This window comes from Melanerpes formicivorus, unplaced genomic scaffold (genome assembly GCF_026170545.1).
Source record: "Melanerpes formicivorus ecotype bairdi unplaced genomic scaffold, bMelFor1.0.p_v2 SCAF_181, whole genome shotgun sequence".
Taxonomy (NCBI): Eukaryota; Metazoa; Chordata; class Aves; order Piciformes; family Picidae; genus Melanerpes; species Melanerpes formicivorus.
Window position 1 is genome coordinate 212,269 of NW_027142533.1, and position 23,243 is coordinate 235,511.

The following is a 23,243-nucleotide window of genomic DNA, read 5'->3' on the forward strand; positions in this document are numbered from 1 at the left end:
GGCTCCTCCAGCCACGAGCCCAACGCGTCCCCATCCAACACCTCGAGCAGGTGGCAATGTGGGGGATAGGAGAGAGATCAGTGTGGAGAGAAGAGATGGGGAGGTCTAGGCAAGGTGGCTTGAGGTGTGTTCCCATCCATCCATCCATCCATCCACTCATCCATCCTTCATCATCCATCCACACATCCACCCATCCATTTACTCATCTATCGTCCATCCATCCACCCATCCACTATCCATCCACCTGTCCACCATCCATCCATCATTCATCACCCATCCATCCATCCATCCATCCACTCATCCATCATCCATCCATCCATCTATCCACTCATCCATCCACCCATCCACCTGTCCACCATCCATCCATCCATCCATTTACTCATCCACTCATCCATCCTCCATCCTCCCATCCATCATCCATCTACCATCCATCCTCCATCCATCCATCCACCCATCCACCCATCCATCATCCATCCATTATCCATCCATCCACCCATCCACCATCCATCCACCTGTCCACCATCCATCCATCCATCATTCATCACCCATCCATCCATACATCCATCCACCATCCATCCATCATCCATCCATCATCCATCCATCCACCCATCCACCATCCATCCACCTGTCCACCATCCATCTATCCATCATTCATCACCCATTCATCCATCCATCCATCCCCCATCCATCCATTTACTCATCCTCCCATCCATCCTCCATCCACCCATCCATCATCCATCTACCATCCATCCTCCATCCATCCTTCATCCACCCATCCTCCCATCCATCATCCACCTACCATCCATCCTCCATCCATCTACCATCCACCCATCCACCCATCCATCATCCATCTACCATCCATCCTCCATCCATCTACCATCCATCCATCCATCCACCCATCCATCATCCACCTACCATCCATCCATCCACTCATCCATCCATCCACCCATCCTCCACCCATCCATCCCCCACCCATCATGCCCCCACCCGCCCTGGCTGCCCGCCCCTGCCCACCTGTCGAAGATGGCCCCGACGCCAGCGCTGTGGGCACTGTTCCGGTGCACGTGGAGCCCGGTGGCCAGGAGGATTCCATCTTTCACAGCTATGGAGCGGTGGGAGAAGGAGGCAATTAGGAGCTCATTCCACCCTGGGGAGGAGAAAACGACCAAGGCTGCAGGTTAGAGCCACGGAATGCTCAGGCAGGTTTGGGAATCAGCAGAGTCAGCTCCCTGGTGCTACAAAGAGAGGAGGAAGCCACTCAAGAGCCTCCTGTGCTTGAGTAATGTGGCTGGATGTGGGAAGGGAGCAGGGAGCCAACCCTTCCTTGGATGTCAGGGAATAGAGCAGGGAGCCAATCTTTCCTTGGATGTCAGGGAAGGGAGCAGGGAGCCAACCCTTCCTTGGATGTCAGGGAAGGGAGCAGGGAGCCAACCCTTCCTTGGATGTCAGGGAAGGGAGCAGGGAGCCAACCCTTCCTTGGATGTCAGGGAAGGGAGCAGGGAGCTAAACCCTTCCTTGGATGTCAGGGAAGGGAGCAGGGAGCCAACCCTTCCTTGGATGTCAGGGAAGGGAGCAGGGAGCTAACCCTTCCTTGGATGTCAGGGAAGGGAGCAGGGAGCCAACCCTTCCTTGGATGTCAGGGAAGGGAGCAGGGAGCCAATCCTTCCTTGGATGTCAGGGAAGGGAGCAGGGAGCCAGTGCTTCCTTGGATGTCAGGGAAGGGAGCAGGGAGCTAACTCTTCCTTGGATGTGAGGGAAGGGAGCAGGGAGCTAACTCTTCCTTGGATGTCAGGGAAGGGAGCAGGGAGCTAACTCTTCCTTGGATGTGAGGGAAGGGAGTAGGGAGCCAATCCTTCCTTGGATGTCAGGGAAGGGAGGAAAAAATGGTAAGGAACAACTGCACTATAAATAAAACATTATGTGGTGGTGAGAGAAATTTCAGCCTTCTCTTCTCCAGACTTTAGTCCCTCAGCTGCTCCTCACCAGCCAGCCCTGTTCTCCAGACCACTTTTGTTGCCCCAATGCCCAAAGCCATAAGTAGCAGAACTGCTGGGAAGGGAACTGGCAGGGTGGACATTTCGGTGCCATTCAAGCAGGGGCAACATTTTTCAGCAAGGCAAGAGGGCTCTCCTGCAACAGCTTCCACCCTGTGGCTGGTTTGCCCAGCTTGCCAAGGTTCTGGTCTTCAGAACAACACAGGGCTGCCTGGCAAGGGGCAGAACCATCAGGGCATTTGATGTTGCTTTCTTTTCCCAGGCTGCAAAAAGGCAACACGACAACAACCACCTCCTTCATCTCCTCTCCTGCCAGACAAGCTTGTCTTTGCTCCCTGCCTGGAAGGAATCCAAGGTCCACGTGTGCTGTATTTACCTGCTCTGGCAGGGATGGGTTGTGCCAGCAGAAATGTTGACAAGGAACAAAGTTCATTCTCTCCTAAGTGGCCAGAGGATGTTTCCACCCCACTCGCAGGAACATTCATTTGGCTATTTACTGGGCGAGACCTGGCACTGGCAGAGGGATTGCAACACTCTGAAACCCAAGGAGGATGGAGGAGAAGAGATGGAACTGCACCAGGAGCCTGCAGGAACTGTGCTCTGCGCTTGTAGAGGACCTCTCAAGAGCCAGAGGCGCGGGAAGGTGCAGCTGGTGCCTCCTGCCAGCCGCCGCACGCGGCTCAGCACACCACCTCTCCATGCAGCTCCACGCAGCGCAAACCAGAGCTGCTTCACAAGGGCCCTCCATGGCTCTCACACCTCTGCCCTGGCTGTCAGCTGGCACCCAAGACCCATGGCTCTGCACAGCCCCAGAGGTGCCCAGTCCAGCTTGCCAGGAATGCAACAGAGTGATGAGGCTCCCAGATGCCTCCCACAGCCCTGCTGGCCTTACTCCAGCTAAGGAGTGCAGGAGAACAGCCTCAAGCTGCACCAGGGGAGGATTAGGCTGGATGTGAGGGATAAACTCTTCATGGAAAGAGAGATTGGCCATTGGGATGTGCTGCCCAGGGAGGTGGTGGAGTCACCATCCCTGGAGGTGTTTAGGAAGAGACTGGATGGGGTGCTTGGTGCCATGGTTGAGCTGATCAGGTGGTGCTGGGTGAGAGGTTGGACTCAATTATCTCAAAGGTCTCTTCCAACCTGGTCAATTCAATTCAATTCAATTCAATTCAATTCAATTCAATTCAATTCAATTCAATTCTACTCTATTCTACTCTACTCCATTCCATTCCATTCCATTCCATTCCATTCCATTCCATTCCATTCCATTCTATTCTATTCTATTCTATTCTATTCTATTCTATTCTATTCTATTCTATTCTACTCATCAGCATCCTTCAGCTGAACGACTCCCATTCAGAGCTGGGCTGTTTGGGCTGAAATGGGGAACCTGTTCCCACCTGCTGCCTTCACCAGAGCCTCCCCAAAGAGCTGCTGAGCTAAAGAGGCAAGCAGGAAAAATTAGGAATGCCCACAGGCAGGAAATCTGAGCTGGAGATCAAAGAAGTCTACCCAAGGAGTTTTGCACTCCCAAGCCAAGCTCTGGAGAAGCAGAGCAGGTTTCTTTGCCTCCTGGGACAGCCTCATCAAACACAGTGGCTGCAGGCTGTGGGGATGCTTTGGGGTAGGGAAGGCAACCCGGCAGCACAGTGACCATCAGTCACTCACTACCACCTTTGCCCACCAGCCCTCTAGAAGGAACTGCAGCTGCAGTGCTCAGCACCCTTTGCAGAGATGCTGAGGGTCGAGGGAGGTTCTCCAGCCACTCTACTCTGCCCTAGTGAGGCCTCAGCTGGAGTACTGGGTCCAGTTCAGGGCTCCCCAGATCAAGAGAGAGACAGGGAACTGCTGGAGAGAGTCCAGTGGAGGCTGCAAAGATGCTGAGGGGCCTGAAGCAACTCTGTGAGGAGCAAAGGCTGAGAGCCCTGGGGCTGAGAGCCTGGAGAAGGGCAGCCCGAGGGAGGATCTGATTGATGCTCAGCAAGAGCTAAAGGCTGGGGGGCAAGAGGCTGGAGCTGGGCTCCTGCTAGTGGTGCCCAGCAACAAGACAAGGGGCAATGGGCACAAACTGGAAGCCAGGAAGTTTCATTTGAACTCAAGGAAGAACTGCTTTGGTGTGAGAGTGCTGGAGGCCTGGAGCAGGCTGCCCAGAGAGGTTGTGGAATCTCCTTCTTTGCAGAGCTCCCAAACCCAGCTGGGAATTATGATCCTGGGCAAGCTGCTGGGGGTGCCCTGCTTCAGCAGGGGGGGTTGGACTGGGTGATCTCCAGAGGTCCCTTCCAACCCCTGCACCACTCTGTCATTCTGTGATGCTAAGAAAACCTCAGGCTGGTTCTGTCTCAGCCAGAGCAAGCCTGGAAACAGGAAAACCCAGGCAGGGCAAACAGGCTTGAAAAAAGTTGGGTTTCCTCCTCTCCCCCAAAGAAAAAAACATCTCAGAGAGGGAAGGGTTTTAAATGATTCAGGGTTAGAGAAAAGCTGCTGCCAAGCCCACCCAGCCCTGCTCCTCCAAAGCTGTGTGCTCCACTTAATTCAGCCTCCAAGGATGCATGACTGAACCTGACTGATGCTCCTAGCTAACTCTTAATACTTCAATATTTCATGGGCAGCTGTTCTCAGCAGGCCTCTCTCCCCACTCAATAATAGATAAAGCCACTGGTTAAAAGACTTGGGGGAGGTTATCTGAGGCCCCAGTGGAGATGGCTTGGAGCAGGGAGCCCACTGGAAGCACTTGGAGCTGGGCACAAGAAGAACAAGCACAAAGGAGAGAACATCAGGTCAGGAAAGCTCTGGTTCAGCTTCCAGCAGCCTTCTTCTAAAGGGAAAAGCAAAGCCTGAACTGCTGCTGTGGCTTTTGGTTCCACTTCACTACAAGGCAGATTTTTGTCCAAGTCCAGTTCTCCCTTGTGAGCCCTGCAGAAAGCCCTCAAAGGTTTCTACAGAGATGCTGCCCCTGCTCATCCACACTCACAGGAGGCTCCAGAGCTCCTTTGTGTCTTTCCCAGGAGAGGGTTCCCTGAACCAGCCCTGGCAACGCTCACACCCAGAGGAGAACCTTCACCAAAGGGTTGGCAGGAGCCACCCAAGGAGGGCATGGGACTTGGCCAAGTCTGCAGCAAGAAGAAACCTCTCAAATTCTCCATCCTGTAGCCACCAGCTGCAATGTGACTACAAAAAAAAAACCTTCCAGTGACAGGAGAGGAAAAGCCACAGCAGTGACAGGTGAAAGTCAGTCACCTACTGACCACTGAGGTCATGCACTGGTTGCAAGAGGGGCTGGGTGCCTGTGGGTAGGACCAAGGCAGATGGTTGCACAGGTTGATATTAACCAGGGTGACAGCTAGGGTTTGTGTGGTGGGAAGGGGGAAACACCAACTCCGTCATCTTCCTGCCCTAAACCAACCTTCTCCTGAAGCAAGCCTGGACAGACCTTGGACTGCAAGAGTTCTGGCAGCTCCTATGCTCTGTGTTGTCAGCAACTCCTTGCACTTGGTTCCTGAAGCAACCTCCCTGCCCAGCTTCATGCTCCCTACAGTAAGGAGCCAGGATTGCTGCCACCAAGGTGGATCAGCAGTGTCTTGTCTACAGAGGTCATTAACCTGAGGTCAGAGAGGAGCACACACCCTGCAGGGCTTCCCACTCTTGAATTCATTACTAAACTGTTGTTTTGGGGGGGGAAAAGAAGCACAGAAAAAGGAGCTTTTAAAACTAGCAGAGGGAAGAAAGGAATAGGAATAGGAATAGGAATAGGAATAGGAATAGGAATAGGAATAGGAATAGGAATAGGAATAGGAATAGGAATAGGAATAGAATGAACCAGGTTGGAAAAGACCTTTGAGGTCAGCAAGTCCAACCTATCACCCAACACCATCTGATCAACTCAACCATGGCACCAAGTGCCTCAGCCAGGCTCTTCCTAAACACCTCCAGGGCTGGGGACTCCACCACCTCCCTGGGCAGCACATCCCAATGGCCAATCTCTCTTGCTGGGAAGAATTTCTTCCTCACCTCCAGCCTAAACCTCCCCTGGCACAGCTTGAGACTGTGTCCTCTTGTTCTGGTGCTGCTTGCCTGGGAGAAGAGACCAACCCCCACCTGGCTACAACCTCCCTGCAGGGAGTTGGAGACAGCAAGAAGGTCTCCCCTGAGCCTCCTCTTCTCCAGGCTAAACAACCCCAGCTCCCTCAGCCTTTCCTCACAGGGCTGTGCTCCAGACCCCTCCCCAGCCTTGCTGCCCTTCTCTGGACACCTTCCAGCATCTCAACATCTTTCCTGAACTGAGGGGCCCAGAACTGGACACAGGACTCAAGGTGTGGCCTAAGCAGTGCTGAGCACAGGGCAGAATGACCTCCCTGCTCCTGCTGGCCACAGCATTCCTGATGCAGAGACCTCAGAGTCCCTGGCTTGCTCAGGTTTGGGTGCCAGACTGTTTTTCTCCAGGGAGCTCACCCTGCTCTGAGGCTGCACCTTCCACTCTGCACCAGACCTCTGCATCATTTCCCTTTGGAATTCCCTTAGCTGCTTTCAGGAGTCAAGGCTGGTGTCTGCTGTTGTCAAGCTATCAAATCCTCCTCCCAGCCTCACCTGTCCCATGGAGTCTGTCTCCTGTGGGAAGCCACTTCACCTGTCCCACTCTCCCCTTTGTTTAAGGGAGCAAAACTCTGCACTGCATGGAGCCAAAGCCTTTCTAAGCACTGAGCTGCTGCCTGGAGCTATGCAAAGAGCTTCACGCAGAGATGTGGTGCTGGGGGACACGGTCCAGAACCAAACTTGGGAGCATCTGATGACCACAAAGGTCTTTTCCAACCAAAATGACTCAGTGACTCTATGATCCTATGCCTTTACTGAGCCTGCCCTTGATTTCTTGCCCTCCCTGGTCCCTGGGCACAACCTGCCAGCAGCAGGGGCTTGAATTTCCTCGCTGGAAGAAGATCCCTTTCACAGCCAACTGCTTTTTCACTTCCCCACAGCATCTGCTCCTGCAGACCTCCTGCCACACAGGGAAATTTAAAATAAGCCCAGAGAAAACTTGATTTTCATCTTGGTGGGTGGGAGAGGGAGGGCAGTGCATTTCTCTTCCCCCTTTCTGCTTTTAATTATGATCAAACGTTCCTGGTGTGATGAAATTTCATGGAGCCCCCCCCTCAAGCCCATTTGTCTCTCCAGTCCCAGCTCCTTTGCTTTCACAAACACCCAGCACACATCCCTGAGCACCTCACTCATCAGAGATGAAGGCTGGGCCATTCATTTGATTTCATTCCATGGTTTTTTTCCACCCACCCCCTCTCTCCTCCAGCTGATTGGCAGCTGGGGCAACATTTGGGAGCTCATTCAGCAGCACCTCCCTTGGGGCTGTTTAAAAAGCCCTCTTTTAGCAATTGAATTATCAGAGGGCCATTACTCAGCATCAGTGAACAGCTTTCAAGTGGCTGGGACCTCGAGCTAAGTGGCATACCTGTCAGTGGTGAGATGGAGCACTCCCAGGGCGCAGGGAGGGAGCCCAGGTGGGGCTGGCTCTCACTCACCTGCTCTGAGCAAGATGACCTGGTCGTCCAGGGGCAGCTCGGAGAAATGAGGGATCCTCTTGGCCCACTCCACCAGGGTGAAGAGCTGTTTGTCTGCTGCCTGGCAGATGTTTGTCACTGGGTCATTGGGCTGCAAAGGAAAGCAGAGATCAAAAGGCTGAGAGAAGGCAGAGGGGCTGGAGGAGCAGCGGAAGGGGTTCGTCGCCTCCCCGCTGCAGGGAAGGACCCCAGGAATGGCCACTAGCAGTCACAGGGGAAGGAGGTGACTTGGTTTCTCCACCACAGAGCTGAAATGCTTTTTAACCCAGCTTCCAAACGGGCCCCAGGAGTGCTGTGACCCAAAATCCATCACACTGACTGATGAAGCAGCCCAGGGATGGCCAAGCTCCTGCAGCCCCGTGCTGCGTGCACGTTCCCCGTGCCAGCATCTCCCAGCTCGATAAGCCAGCACCAGAGGGGGCATGGGAGGGTGGGGGGGGAAAGAGGAAAACCCCCTTTCCTTTGAAATATTATCCAGTAACAAAAACCATCTGCTCTCAAGGAGGACAGTCAGCCTAAACACACCAAATCCCTGTTTAAAGGAACTGCTAACAGCTCAAGTGGGCTCGTGATTAGGAACGGGAAGAGCCTGTCTAACCCTGACAAAGGCAGACCTTGCTAGTCCAAGCATGCAGAGAGAGGGTTTACCTCTCTGGACAGGGATCTATGAGCCCCTCCACATATCCCCCCATAAGCCCTGCTGATACCTAGCAGCTTTGCTTGCACGACTCCCTTTCTTCCATGTCCTTAAAAGAGCAGTTTGCAAAGGGGAGGAGGAGCGTTTCCCTCGCCCCTGGATGGCAGGGGGAAGTGTGAATTCAGAGGCAGAGCAGACACCAACACCAGCCTGACCTCCCCCTCCTCCTGCAAGTCTCAGTTTCAGCAGGACAAGGCCATTCCTCACCAGGAGCTGGCTGCAAAGCCCTCTGCCAGGCTGGGCTGGTGAGGACCACGCTGCTACATCCCTCAAAGCCATGCCCCAGACCCCTCTCCAGTCCCCTCCCCTGTCCCCTGGCAGCAAACACAAACTATGTGCCTCAGTGATCAATGTCTCCTATTCTCCAGGCTTAAAATAACCCAGCATCTGGCAAGCTCAGGGGCCTTCAGAGTATTTTCACCTGTTGCCTGCAGAGATGGATGGGAAGGGGCTCATGTTCAGCAGTGCTGTTGAGGAGCAGGCAGCATCGTTCTGGGGATCGTCCTTCCTCGTTCTGCCTGACCCCAGCAGCTCCTCAAAGGGTGCAAGGACAGGGAAGTCTCACCCCAAGGGAGCTGGGGGTCTTCCCAGGGGAAGGAGATGTGAGCAGGGAGCAGGCTTTTCTCTAAGAGAGGGAGATAAGACAGGATTTCCTCTGGACAACAGGAAAAAGCTACTCTGGGTGTGAGGAGGAGCTCTGCAGGGTGCAGTGGTTCACTGGAAAGCAGGGAACATCTGCATCCAGAGGTCTTTGCAGGAAGGGGGAGAAGGAACAAGTGTAACTCAGGCTGTAGGTACATCACCAACTTCAAATCATCCCAGGCTGGTCAGCAAGCTGGAGCAGTCAGGTGGAGAACCTGGTGACCCAGCTCCTGCAAAGCAGGATGGGGATGGAGTGGGACACAGCCTATGGGAGACCCCATGCTCGAGCAGAACCTGACCCAGGAAGCAACAAGTGCCTGCAGAGCCCCATGAATGGGTTTCTGGGGAAAGTTAGATGGTCTTGACAAAGCTTTTCTCAGGGGTGGCTTCTGGGCAGGTTGTCACCTTCCATTGCACAGGGACTTTTCATAGGTCTAGAGACAGGCCAAGGGGGAATGGTTTGAGGCTGAGGGACAGCAGGGTTAGATTGGAGCTTAGGAAGAAGTTGTTCAGAACAAGGGTGGTGAGACTCTGGAATAGGCTGCCCAGGGAGGTTGTGGCTGCTTCCTCCCTGGAGGTGTTCAAGGCCAGGTTGGATGAGGCCTTGAGCCGCTGAGTCTAGCTGAGAGGTGTCCCTGGCCCATGGCAGGGAGGTTGGAGTAGATGACCTCTGGATCCCTTCCACCCTGAGCCATTCTGTGATCCTGTGATCTTGTCCTGGTGCAGCAAGCCCTGCCCCAGGTCCCCCAGCCCAGCTGGCTCAGTGCTGCCCTGCAGGCAGCACAAGCTGACCCCAGCCTTCACACAAAGCCTCAGCCAGGAGCCCAGCTTTTAATTACACCTCAGATGGCAGTTCCTGGAACCACCACGGTGCTTCCTGGCAGGAGTTAATCAGGGGAGCTTGGGAGGCAGCTGAAAGTATCATGCCTGCAGCTGAAAGAGCCCTGCCAGTTTCCAGGAAGGGATCTGCAGAGTGCTCCTAGAAGCCCTCCCTGTGCAGGGGTAAGCAAATCCCCTCCTGCAGTAAACAGCAAGGGCACAGTGCCGGAGTGTGACAGGATGAAAGGACAGACAGGCACCTGATCCCTCTGGAAAACCAGAGCTTGGAGACATCTTCCAGAAAATGGTGACTTGAAACCAGCAGCTCAAAGGCCAATTAAGAGCTAATAGGGATAAGAGCTCTCAGTTACAGGCTTTGCCTTTCAGTGGCCAGGAGCCCATCCGAGGTGGTGCTTACCCTGCTGGAGCCCAGCTTCACGGCTGCTGGGGACACAGGGCAGAGGCAAACTCATCCTCCTGCCCCCCAGAATAGAAAGGGGGAGATTCAGATTGGATGCTAGGAAGAAATTCTTCCCCCTTGAGGGTGGTGAGAGCCTGGCACAGGTTGCCCAGGGAGGTGATGGAAGCCTCATTCCTAGAGGTTTTGAAGGCCAGGCTGTGAGCAACCTGATCTTGTGTGAGGTGTCCCTGCCCTTAGCAGGGGGGTTAGAACTGGCTGAGCCTTGAGGTCCCTTCCAACCCTGACAGTTCTGTGACTCTATGATCTTACTGTGCAAGGACTGCCAAGGAGAAGCTGTGGAGTCTCCTTAGGAGACTTTCAAAACCCACCTGGACACGTCCCTGCCTGGCCTGCCCTAGGCGATCCTGCTTGGGAGTGGATGACACCCAGAGGCCCTTCCAACCCTCAGCACGCTGGAATTGAGGGATTCTGTGGGTAGCAAGGGGCTGGGGAGAGACTCTGACGTCTGATCCAGGATTAAAAATACTTGAGGGGAGCTGCAGCCAGCATTGTGCTGAGTGGGAAACAAACCCCAGAGAGCGAGCTGAAATAAATGGCTTCGTCTGGCACTGCATCTCCTCAGCCTCTCCGAGCAAATTGAAAGCTGGTTCCTGCATAATTCAGCGTGCATTACTGTGAACTGGGATGTGTGTTGCATCTAAATAGAAGCAGGAGGCTCGTTGAAATGCCCCATTATTGTCAAGCAGCTCCTGTGGATGAGGTGACATCGGTAGCAGGTTTAGCAGATGGACGAGATCAGCAGCTCGCCCCGACGAGGCCACCGGGGGAGGAGAGGGAAGACAGAGGAGCTGCCCTCCTCCCAGCCCTCCTCCCAGCCCTCCTCCCAGCCCTCCTCCCAGCCCTCCCCAGAGAGCCCTGTGATGGAAGGGCAGACAAATGCAGGCCCTAATAGACACCAGGTACAAACCAAGCTGCTTCCTATTAGCCTGCTCTGTTGGGTCCTTGCCTTTGTGTCCCTGCACCAAGCGCTGCTGGAGAGCTGCAGGATGTTCTTTGCAGGGAGGGTGCTGAGACACTGGGAGAGGTTGCCCAGGGAGGCTGTGGACTCCACTGCTAAAGCAGGGACATCTTCAACTACATTAGGTTGCTCAGAGCCCCAAACAACCTGGCCTGGAATGGTTTCAGGGTGAGGGGCAACTGAGGTAGATTTAGGCTGGACCTTGGGAGGGTGGTGAAATACTGGAAGAGGTTGCCCAGGGATGTGGTTGAGGCCCTGGCCCTGGAGACATTCAAGATCAGACTTGATGTGGCTCTGGGCAGCTTGATCTAGTTGGAGATGTCCCCTGCTGAGTGCAGGGGGATTGGACAAGATGACCTTGCAGGGTCCCTTCCAACCCAATGCAATGTGTGAATGGGGCATCCACCACCTCTCTGGGCAAGCTGGGCCAGCTTCTCACCACCCTCATGGCTTAAAATGGGAAAGGAACTTGGAAGCAAACTTCTCAGCAAACTCCTCCAGGTGTTCTCTTCCTGGAGCCAAGCAGCTGCATCATTCTGCATCTGAAAAGTCACACCCACATTTTACAGCTCTTATCTCTCTGCACTTCAGCCACACAAGGCTGTTTACTGGCTTGGTTGGACTCTGAGCTCCTCAGAGCTGGGTATCTTCTCTTAACTGCAAGAGAAATCTCTGGGAGCCTTTCAAATTCCACCTCACACTATCTGCTCCTTCCCTAGGGCTGTGAGTCAGCAAAGCAGCAGTGCTGGTGGAGGAGCAAGGGCAGAGAGCTTTGTTCTACACAGAATCACAGCATGGCTTGAGTTGGAGGGCACCTTCAAGAGCACCTAGCTCCAACCCCCCTGGCCATGGGCAGGGACACCTCCCACTAGCCCAGCTTGCTCAAAGCCTCATCCAGCCTGGTTGTGAACACTTGCAGGGATGAGGTGTCCACAACTTCCCTGGGCAACCTGTGCCAGTGCCTCACCACCCTCACAGTGAAGAGCTATTTCCTAATGTCCAACCTAAACCTGCCCTGCCCTAGTGTAAAACCACAGCCCCTGTGCCTTCAGCTGAGCTCCCACAAGGTGGCTGCAGCACAAGTTGCACTCCTGAGCTCTCCTCTTTTCCCATAAGACAGCTGCAGAGCAGGTTGGCCTGGATGACCTTTGGAGGTCCCTTCCAGCCCAGCCCACTCTGTGATTCTATGAATCATACAGTCAGAGAATTGTTAGGGTTGGAAGGGACCCCTGTTATAGGATGGGTCTGGAGGTGCTGGAAGGTGTCCAGAGAAGGGCCATGAGGAGGAGCAGAGGGCTGGAGCTGCTCTGCTCTGAGGACAGGCTGAGGGAGTTGGGGTTGTGCAGGCTGGAGAAGAGAGAAGACCCAATTGTGGCCTTCCAGGATCTGAAGTGGGCTCCAAGAAAGCTGGGGAGGGACTTTCAAGGGTGTCAGGGAGGGATAGGACTGGGGGGGATGGAGCAAAACTAGAGATGGATAGATTCAGCTTGGATGTTAGGAAGAAGTTGTTCCCCATGAGGGTGGTGAGAGTCTGGCACAGGTTGCCCAGGGAGGTGGTGGCAGCCTCCTGCCTGGAGGTGTTTGCAGCCAGGCTGGATGTGGCTGTGAGCAACCTGCTGTGGTGTGAGGTGTCCCTGGCCATGGCAGGGGGGTTGGAACTGGCTGAGCCTTGAGCTCCCTTCCAACCCTAACAGTTCTGTGATTCTATGACTTCAAGGCTCATCCAGTTCCAACCCCCCTGCCATGGGCAGGGACCCCTCACACTAGATGAAGCCCTCTCTGTCCTAGGCTCAGTGCTGTATTCGTGCCAGGTCAAGGCTGCCATCCCCAGAGCCATCCCCTCTGCCCCAGGGTGCCCAGGAGGGGGTTGGGGCCAGGGTCCCTTACCGAGCTCGGCGTCAAGCCCATGTTTGCTTCAATGTATGTCTCTGTCTTTGGCTCCACTGCAAGCTCAGCTTCCAAGATCTTCTCCACAGGCATGTCCTCGTTGGCACTACTTGTGGACTCCACCTCGTTCTCGTTGCGGTCCTTTCCCCTCTGCCTCTCCTCTTGGACAGCTGGAAGTGGACAGAGAAGGCACAGTGTGACCCCAGGGCTCCTGGCCACCGTGTCACAGGCTGAGCTGGGCCCCTGCTGCTCCATGGGGGTGAGTCATGAAAGCCTTAAAGCATCCTCAGACCTCTGGGGTCACAGCTGGTGTCTTATCCTCCAACCTGACCTTTCCAGCGCTACGGTCTGGGGGCCTTGAGCTTGGACAGTCCAAGAAGGTTTGGGGAAGCCACTGAGAAGCCCTGGCCTGGGAGAGCTGCTCCATGTGTGCTCCTGTGGGAGCAGGGCAAGGGAGGCTCCCACTCAGACCTGACCTCTGCTGGGAAATTCCCCTTTGGTCCTGGAAACCAAAAGGTGAAAGACAAACGATGAAAAGCAAAGGAGGCAACAGCAGGGCAGAAGGAAATGGATGGGTGAAGCAACAGCACAAAGGAGAGAGAGCTTGGTCACTTTACAAGCACCAAGTCCAAAGTTCAGCCATCTCCTGGGGACTCTTTAATGCTGAATTTCCATGGAGGTCATCTGGTCATCTGCTGCCCTGCTCCAGCAGCGATGCTGATGGCTGGAGGGAGGCTGCAGGGCAGAACGGTGGCAGCGTGGGACAGGAGCTGGGGCAGGGATGTGCCTGCAGCCACTCTATGCAAACCACCAGCCTTGTCTTTGTCTCTGGGCAACTCCTAAACAGACAGGAGAGACCTGTCCCAAAGCCTGTGTGGCAGGAGGAACCTAGCCAGGAGCATGTCACATGCTGATGAGTTAATGTCTGAGAGCTCCCCAGATGAAAAGCACCTGTTAGATGCTAATAGTGCTATGAAAGATCCTCCTTTGAAACCAGCAGCAGGCTTCCTCCACACCTGGGGAGCAGCTTTGTGCAGACAGTTACACCCCTGCCTTTCTCAGCCATACCCTAAAATCACACACTTTTCCACACACCACTGCTTCCCACAGGAGGTTTCAGCCCAGGCTGGTTCAGGACAGCCCAAGCAACAGGAGCTAGAACCATGGAAATGTTGAGGCTGGAAGGGACCTTTGAGATCATCAAGGCCAACCACTCACAATTCCACCACTGCTGCTAAGCCACCACCACTAAACCACATCCCCAAGGGCCATGTCACAGGTTTCTGGAACACCTCCAGGGATGGGGACTCCACCACCTCCCTGGGCAGCCTGTGCCAATCCCTGACCACTCTTGCAGCAAAGAAATTCTTCCTCATGTCCAACCTAACCCTGCCCTGGCACAATCTCAGGTCATTTCCTCTCCTCTATCACCTGAGACTCGGGAGAAGAGACCAACTCTCAGCTCACTCCAGCCTCCTTTCAGGGAGCTGCAGAGAGCAGTGAGGTCTTCCCACAGCCTCCTCCCCGCCAGACTAACACCCCCAGCTCCCTCAGCACCATCCAACCATCCAACCATCCACCCACCCACCCATCCATCCATCCATCCATCCACCCACCCATCCATCCATCCACCCATCCATCCATCCATCCATCCTTCCATCCACCCATCCATTCACCCATCCATCCATCCATCCATCCATCCATCCATCCATCCATCCATCCATCCATCCTTCCATCCACCCATCCATTCACCCATCCATCCATTCACCCATCCATCCATCCATCCATCCATCCATCCATCCATCCATCCATCCACCCACCCATCCACCCATGCCCTGCCCCTGGCTCTCTGGGTTTTCCCAGGAGCAGTGACTGTTTCCCAGGGCAGAGCTCAGGGACATCATCATCCTTCCTTCCCCTTCAGCAGCTGCTTCCTGCCCAGCTCCTCACCAAGGTGTGCCTCAGTGGGAAGCTCACTCCCTGAAGCTGTGCTGCTGCCTGCTCACAGGCCCCCAGCTTCCCAGGTCTTTGTGAACCTGACCTGTTCCTGTCGGATGCATCTCTCATGGATGCCTGCAGGGCAGGAGCTCCTCTAGGTGTTGACTCACTTGTGGGTGCTGTTTTCCCTCCCTAAGGGCAGCTCAAGGAATGAAGTGGGAACAGCTTCATTCCTCATGTGAGGAACTGGTTTGCTCCTGCCACAGCTCTGTGCCTGGCCCTGGGGCACAGTTGGCAGTGCACCTATGACCATCCCTCTGATGGTCACCTTGCTGTCACCTCCTTCTCCCAGGTGTGCCACCCCCAAAGCCCCTCCTCAGGACCCAGGGGTTGAATTCATTCCACATCTGTTGTTTCCACTTCCTTAGTTTCAGATTCAGCTCCAGGGGTGGCAAGCTGTCCCCAGTGGCAGAAGGATTTGCAGCTGGCATTCAGGACCCCTGTACTCTGGTGGCTTCCAAGGCTTGGACCTCCCTGCAGATGCAGTCAAACTTGCAGGCTGTGCTTCAGAAGCTCAGCAGAACTGAGAGGACTTCTGTGGTGCAACAGGCAGGCAAAAGGCTCTAAGAGCTTCTTAGCAGAGTCCTCCAGGCCTCTGACCTCCACTGCCAGAAGCCCAGTGGTAGATGTCTGTAGTTTGCTGCCATCAGGATGTGCCCAGACCTGACAAGCTGATGCTTCTTCTTAGTGGAGATGCTGAGGGCCACGTGGCCATTTCAGAACAGAATGGGGACTGTTTCTTGCTTCCAGGAGAAAAGAGCAGGTAGGGTAGTGAGAAGGAAAGGAGGAGCAAGGGTTGGAGCAAGAGGAAGGGCAAGGACAACCTCCACTCCTTGGTGGACATGGAGGGAAGCATTGTATCAAAGGATGAGGAAAAGGCCGAGGTACTTAACACCTTCTTTGCCTCAATTTTCACTAGCAGGACAGAATGTCTTCTGTCCCTGGCTGGGCCTGATCCCTTGGCCATCCTGTAAGTGCTGTGTGATTGCACTCAAGATGACCTGTTCAATGATCTTGCCTGGCACTGAGGTCAGGCTGACAGGCCTGGAATTCCCTGGCTCATCCAACTGGCCCTTCTTGTGGATGGGCACAATGTTGGCCAGCTTCCAGTCCTCTGGGACCTCTCCAGTGAGCCAGGACTGATGAAAAATGATAGAGAGTGGCTTGGCCAGCTCATCTGCCAGCTCTCTCAACACCCTAGGATGGATCCCATCCGGTCCCATGGACTTGTGGGGATCCAAGAGGCTGAGGAGAGCTCCAACCACCTGCTCATGGAACATAGGGAAACTGTGCAGCTCTCTAGCTCCTTCTGCAAGCTCTGCAGGCCAGCTGTCTGGAAGACAGTGGGGACTCCACTCCCCACTCCCACTGGGGGATCAGTCAAATAAGCCATAGTGGAGGTGACCAAAAATACCAGGGAAGGACACAGCAGAGCAATTGGTTCCATGGTTCCAACTGGTCTGCTGCTGGCTCCCTTTTAGAGAGGCCACAAGGTGCTTCACAGCAGAGCAATTGGTTCCATGGTTCCAAATCAGGGAGCCTGATCTGCTGTTGGCTCCCTTCTAGAGAGGCCACAAGGTGCTTCTCCCTCCTGTCTTACACAGGGAAGGACACAGCAGAGCAATTGGTTCCATGGCTCCAAATCAGGGGGCCTGGTCTGCTGCTGGCTCCTTTCTCTTGCCCTTCTCTGCACTGCTGCTCTTCTGCTGGGTGGATGGGTGAGAAACCATCCAGCTTCTGTTCAAGGGGACCTCTGGAAGAGGATGAAACTGCACAGTGCCTGTGACAACAAGGCTCTTGACAGCATGACCTCTGAGGACCTTTCCAAAGCTCAGATGTGGGCTCTTGACCTCACTGCAGTAAGATGGTGATAAGGAGGTGAAGAGCTGGAGAGGACATCCCCACTGCTGCTCACCAGGAGGAAAGAAGGGCTGGCAAGGGCTCTGGAAGGGCCAGCATGACTCAATCAGACTCAATTAGTGCCTCAGCAGATGGGTTCATCTGGACAAACCATGAAGAGAAGCCCATGTCCTTGTCCTGTTCCACCTCACCACGCAGACTGCAGGCGCTGGATTCAAGCCACTCTTTGGACCATGCTGTCCCCACCAGCACTGATTTTTCTCCTGGTCCTGAGGGTGGCACAGCATTTGGGTCACCTCAGATGCAGGAGGTGAGCCAGGCATTTTGCTTGCTGCAACCCAGAAAGCATTCTCCTGCCAGGCAGAGCAGCCCCAAGCTGTGGAGACGCCAGGCAGAGACGATCTCCCCTGTGCCCTGCTCCGTGCTGGTGGCTGGGCCACAGCTTCTGGTTTCTTTCAAGGAGACTTGTATGGCCCAGAGGTTTCCTGCTCTGATTTTCTTCACAGAAGGGAAACATTTTAAAGCTTGCAAATCCACTTGAGGAGGGAGGTGGGGGGGGGGGGGAAGGAAAGAAGAGATGTTGTAGTCACAGAGCTCTGAGAGGCAGCCCCACCTCCTTCAGCGATGTCTCAGCCGAGCCAAGGACAGGAGCCTGTGTTTTCCATGGCACCTGATGAAGAAGCTCTTGTGTTATTCTGCTTGATTTGGCCTGCACTTGCCTGAGGCTGCTGGCTGTCATGTTGCATCTCAAGCTTCTCCAGCCCATCTGCAACTCCCCAGGGCCACAGCACAGCAAGGGATGGAGCCCCACATTGTCAAGACCAGTTCTCAGTGACCTCTTCTGTCTTGAAGAGCCAAAGTGTCTTGTGCTGTGGGTTGCAGATGAGGCTTAGCTGCCCAGGTCCAAGGCAATGATGTGCAGGAATGTCAGCTCCATGCCCTGCTGGTGTGCACATCAGCACTGGACACCTTGCCTTTGCTGGTGGTGCAGCATCTGAGGGCCACACATGCAGGCCTGAGCCCACTGAAAAGTGAGCAACCAGCCTCGGTCAGATGCCCAAACCAACCAGGGTGGAGGAATGAACTCCCCAGCTGCTGGAGGAGAGCAAGTTGGTGTTGAGGCTCTGGGAGGACTTGGAGGACATTACTGCCCTCTCCCAACCTGCAGGGCTGTGGGGGATGTGTCCCTGCAATGCTTGGCCACACCACCCTCCTCCTGCAGACCCCCAAGGCTCTGGTGGCCTCCAAGACCCAAACTTGCTCAGTCTTCTCCAAGCCCACAGGTGGGTGGCTACTTTAAGATGTGCTGGGTGGGGAGCTCCTGGGGATTTCTGCTCCTCCAGCAGTGAAATTTATTGGTCTGTGGCCTTCTCAGGAAGCTACATCTTCACCTTGTAACACCATCAGCATCTCCAAGTGCTTATTCCTGAGGTCCCTGCTTACTACACCAAAGATGCCACAAGAGCTGAGGAAACCAAGGCAGAAAGTTTCTTCTGCTTGGGTTTTGTGGGTGTCCTTTCCCCCCCACACCTCCATCCCCCCCCAAATTCAGCTCCAAACAACCTCCAAACTTGAGCCACAAGAAATAAATGGTGCTTTCCTCCAGCATTTTCAGCTCAGTATTGCTTTTGGTGGCCAAATACCACCACAATGAGGGGGGTGAATAACTTCAGAGGGATAACAGGAGGATGGAAATCTTTGCAAGCAGTCAGTGCACATGGGGAACAGATCTGGAAAGGGAAAAAAAGCCAACAGAAGTCACCAGATCCCTTCAGTCTCCAAGGGCAGACCATGTGAGGGACAAGCAAACAGCAGCACTGCCAAAAGACCAGGGGAAAATCATCAAGCAGAGCCTTTTCCTCAACTTAAAGAGGATCCCTAAAAGCAAAGCAGCAAAACCCCAGCAACAGGTTTGAAGAGCAGCACTTAAAAAAGGATGCAAGAAAGAAGCTCATGAGGCTGCAGGACATTTCCCATTCCAAAACTCTTCCTAAACATAACCCTGCTCTTGAACTCTGCCCCTTCACCAGGGCATGGCCACCTCCCTGCCTGTACATCCACCTGAGTTCCTGCTCTTCCTCCCCAGGACCCTCTCACTCCTCTTGGTCCCAAGAAATGCTCCAGGAGCCAGGATAGTTCCAGCTCTGGAGGTGCAGAGCCATGGCAAGAGGTTCAAGCACAGCTCAATGCCTGCAGGAGCTGAGCTCTAGGTCACTCTGGGTTAGACCAAGGAGAAGCTTTAGTCCCTCTGAACTAAGTCAGGATCTGAGCATGGTCCACCTGGAGACATGTGGAGGTCTTTGAGGTGCAGACTAGAGTTGCTCCCTGAGATTCTACAAAACAAACCCCTCCCAGGTTAGATTCCTTCTCCAAAGCCAGGACAAGCCTGGCATGACTGCCAGACTCTCCACAGCATGGGTGACATCCACTCATCCATCCATCCATCCATCCATCCACCCATCCATCCATCCATCCATCCATCCATCCATCCATGCATCCACTCTTCCATCCATCCATCCATCCACCCATCCATCCATCCATCCATCCATCCACCCATCCATCCATCCATCCATCCATCCATCCATTCCATCCATCCACCCATCCATCATCCATGCCCTGCCCCTGGCTCTCTGGGTTTCACAAAAGCAGTGAAAGTGAGAGGGGAAAACCACCCCACAAACACAGGGGGAAGAGGAAGTACTATCTCAGGCTGTGAGGATTAATGAAGTCCTGGAGTCAGAAACCAGGCATGCAACAAGCCAGGAGAGGTCCTGGATGCTCAGAGCACGACTCTGGATCCTGTCAGTGCAGCTGATGGAGGCAAGCAGCAGCCAGGCTGTACCCAGGCCACCTCCAACGTGATATCTGCTCCTGCATTTAGGAGTGAGCTTGGGGGTCAGCCCAAAACCTTACACAGGCCAAGCCACAGCCACTGGGGGAGGAGAGCCTTTTGTTCTCCAGATGGCTGGAGATGCAGCAATGTCCACTTGACCCAGCTGGCATCCAACACAGTGCTCCACAGCATGCCTGGGCTGCAGGCTCCAGCAGCCCCTGGTAGCCCTGTTAACAAACTGGGTAGCCAAGTATCACTGAATCACAGAACAGTAGGGGTTGGAAGGGACCTCTGAAGATCGAGTCCAACCCCCCTGCCAGAACAGCTCACACAGGAGCACATCCAGATGGGGACTGAGAGCCTCCAGAGAGGGAGACTCCACAGCCTCTCCGGGCAGCCTGCTCCAGGGCTCAGCACCCTCACAGCGAGGAAGTTTCTCCTCCTGTTGGAGTGGAACCTGCTGGGTTCCAGCCTGTGCTCGTTGTGCCTGTCACAGGACAGAGCAGAGCAGGTCCCCCGGAGCCAGGCTGGAACCGCTGACGTCCGGAGGCAGCGCTGGGGGCCGGGGAGGCTGGAGCCGGAGCGGGGCCAGGCTGCTGCGTTCCCAACGTCTGCTCCCTGCGAGCCGGCCAAGGGCGGCCGTGGGGAGCATGAGAAAGGGCTCCTGCTGGAATTTCCTGCTCGCTGTGCGATCCGCCCAGCCTGCCGGCAGCGCTCCCCGCACCGAGCAGCGACGTGCTGCGGGGCCGGGCCCCCCTTCGCCCCCCGGGGTTAACCCCAGGGGACAGCACCGCGGGCCAGCTGCCTTCACCCCCAAACCTGGGGGCTTTGCTCCCATCAGACCTCTGCCTCCCAAACCCCAAGAGCAGTTTCCACACTCTCACAGTACACCAGAGGCTGGAAGGGACTTCCAGAGATCATCCGGTCCAAGCCCCCTGCCAAAAGCAGCATCGCCCAGGGCAGTCTGCACAGGAGTGCACCCAGGTGGGTTTGGAAAGTCTGCAGAGAAGGAGACCCCACAACCTCTCTGGGCAGCCTGCTCCGGGGCTCCAGCACCCTCAGTGTAAAGGAGTTTCTCCTCATGTTGAGCTGAAATCTCTCAAACATCCAGCTGCTGGGGCACAGACACCTTGGACCCTAGTGAGGAGCAGATCGAGCAGAGGGAGCTGTGCTTGTGGGTGCAAGCAGTCCCCTAAGACCATTCAGGCCAACCATTGAGGCCAACCAGCAACCTAAACACCTCTAAGACCATCAAGTTCAACCATGGCCCTAAAGACTCCACCACTTCCTTGGGCAGCCTGCTCCAATCCCTGACCACTGCTTCTGTAAAGAAATTTCCTCAGAAAGATTGGTCAGGCATGGAAGAGGTTGGTCAGGCATGGAAGAGGTTGGTCAGGCATGGAAGAGGTTGGTCAGGCATGGAAGAGCCTGCTCAGGCAGGATGGGATCAAACCCTTCCAGAGCTCCATCACCTGCCCAAGAAGTGCCATTGAGTCTACTCCCCTAAATCAACTTAAGTAGGTAAGGGACTCTTTTTGTTGACCCTCCTGGCTCAGAGACTCTTTCTGTTGACCCTCCTGGTTCAGAGACTCTTTCTGTTGACCTTCCTGGTTCAGAGACTCTTTCTTTTGACCCTTCTAGCTCAGAGACTCTTTCTTCTCACCCTTCTGGCTGGGTATGAAGGTGGCTCTCATCCTCCTTCTTCCCAGCAGCACTCTGCAGGTCACAGCACTGCCCAGCACCACACAGGATGCCTTTAACAGTGACTCTCTCACCAGAGCTCCAGCTTAGAGGCTTTCACTGCACTTCCATGACATACAAATACTTGTGGGCTACAGGAGAGATCCTTCCCCAGCAGGAATCTGCTGTGGCTTTATGTAGCTTTAAATTAGGTCTCCAGAGCAGGATACTTTTTAGGGCAATGAGGCCCATTACCTTGCCTGTGCTACTTAAAGGATGCACAGAGTTGACACTAGAGGATAAAAAGGCACAGCTGGGTTGTGAGTATTGAGGCAAAGAGAATTAGCAAAGCAGGTCTGAGCCCCAAATCCTCCTCCAGAGCAGCCAGACTGGTGTAAGGACGAGGCCAAAGCTCCTGGCTGGCTGTGTGGATGGGCAGCAGCAGTGAGCTGGGATGGATGCAAGGGGAAGGAGATCTTCCTTTGCCAGATCAGGTGGGTAACACATGGGGAACTCCAGAGCTGCTCAAAAATGGAAGCTCAGTGAGATCCAACCTCACTTCCAGGTCTAGGACAACACTAAGACCTCTCCAACCTGCCATGAGATGGACATCTCCAAACCTGCCATGAGTTGGACATCTCCAAACCTGCCATGAGATGGACATCTCCAACCTGTCATGAGATGGACATCTCCTAACTTGCCATGAGATGGAGATCTCCAACCTGCCATGAGATGGACATCTCCAACCTGCCATGAGATGGACATCTCCAACCTGTCATGAGATGGACATCTCCTAACTTGCCATGAGTTGGACATCTCCAACCTGCCATGAGATGGACATCTCCAAACCTGCCATGAGATGGACATCTCCAACCTGCCATGAGATGAACATCTCCTACCTGCCATGAGATGGACATCTCCAACCTGTCATGAGATGCTGTGAGGTTTGCAACAAGGGAGAGCCTTCATGTGGGGACCTGGGGAGGGACTAGCTGGGGATTACACCCCAAACACCTCCTGACTGCCACTGCAGCAGCTTTGTGCCCTGCTCCAGAGCTGTCCTCACGCAGAGCCAGCATCAGAAGATCAGCAAGCAGCACTTGAGAGCTCTTCTGGAGTGACAAAGATCCCATCTGTCACCCTTGGAAATAATTGGCTGATCGTTATGAATTCATTTGGCATTCATTGTGCTAACCTTAATCAAGATGAATTAATAGAGTCCTCACACTGTACATGCTCCCTGGGGAGCTCCACCACCACTTGGAAATTAATTAATGGGCCTCTAATTTTAATGGTGCTGCCCAGGCAATCAGAGCTGGCGGCTGGCACGGAGCAGGTACCCTGATGGCACAGTTTAAGAGCATTACTGCTGGTGGTGCCTTCCCTGCAGGCCCTGGCTGAGGTGCTGGAAGGGGGCTGAAAGCAAAGGGGGTCTCCAGTTGCTGGTGGAGGGCTCTGGAGGTGACAGGAAATGGGATCATAGAATCAATAAGGTTGGAAAAGACCTCAGAGATCATCAAGTCCAAGCTGTCACCCAAAACCTCCTGACAACTAAACCATGGCTCCAAGTGCCTCATCCAATCCCCTCTTGAACACCTCCAGGGATGGGGACTCCACCACCTTCCTGGGCAGCACATCCCAATGGCCAATTATTCTTGCTGGGAAGAACTTTCTCCTCACCTCCAGCCTAAACCTCCCCTGGCACGGCTTGAGACTGTGTCCTCTTGTTCTGGTGCTGGCTGCCTGGGAGAAGAGACCAACCCCCACCTGGCTACAACCTCCCTTCAGGGAGTTGGAGAGAGCAAGAAGGTCTCCCCTGAGCCTCCTCTT

The 23,243-nt window shown here is 54.5% G+C and overlaps 1 protein-coding gene across 1 annotated transcript in view; it reads right to left on the minus strand.

Annotated features, from left to right (window-relative positions):
* Positions 1-23,243, minus strand: part of LOC137457518 (retinoic acid receptor RXR-alpha) — a 147,815-nt gene that overhangs the window by 10,710 nt on the left and 113,862 nt on the right. Inside the window, exons 5-7 of the mRNA XM_068169389.1 lie at positions 13,043-13,212; positions 7,520-7,649; positions 1,015-1,147 (exon numbers count right to left, since the gene is read on the minus strand). Of these exons, the coding sequence (XP_068025490.1) occupies positions 1,015-1,147; positions 7,520-7,649; positions 13,043-13,212 (433 nt within the window). The remainder of the gene's footprint in view (positions 1-1,014; positions 1,148-7,519; positions 7,650-13,042; positions 13,213-23,243) is intronic.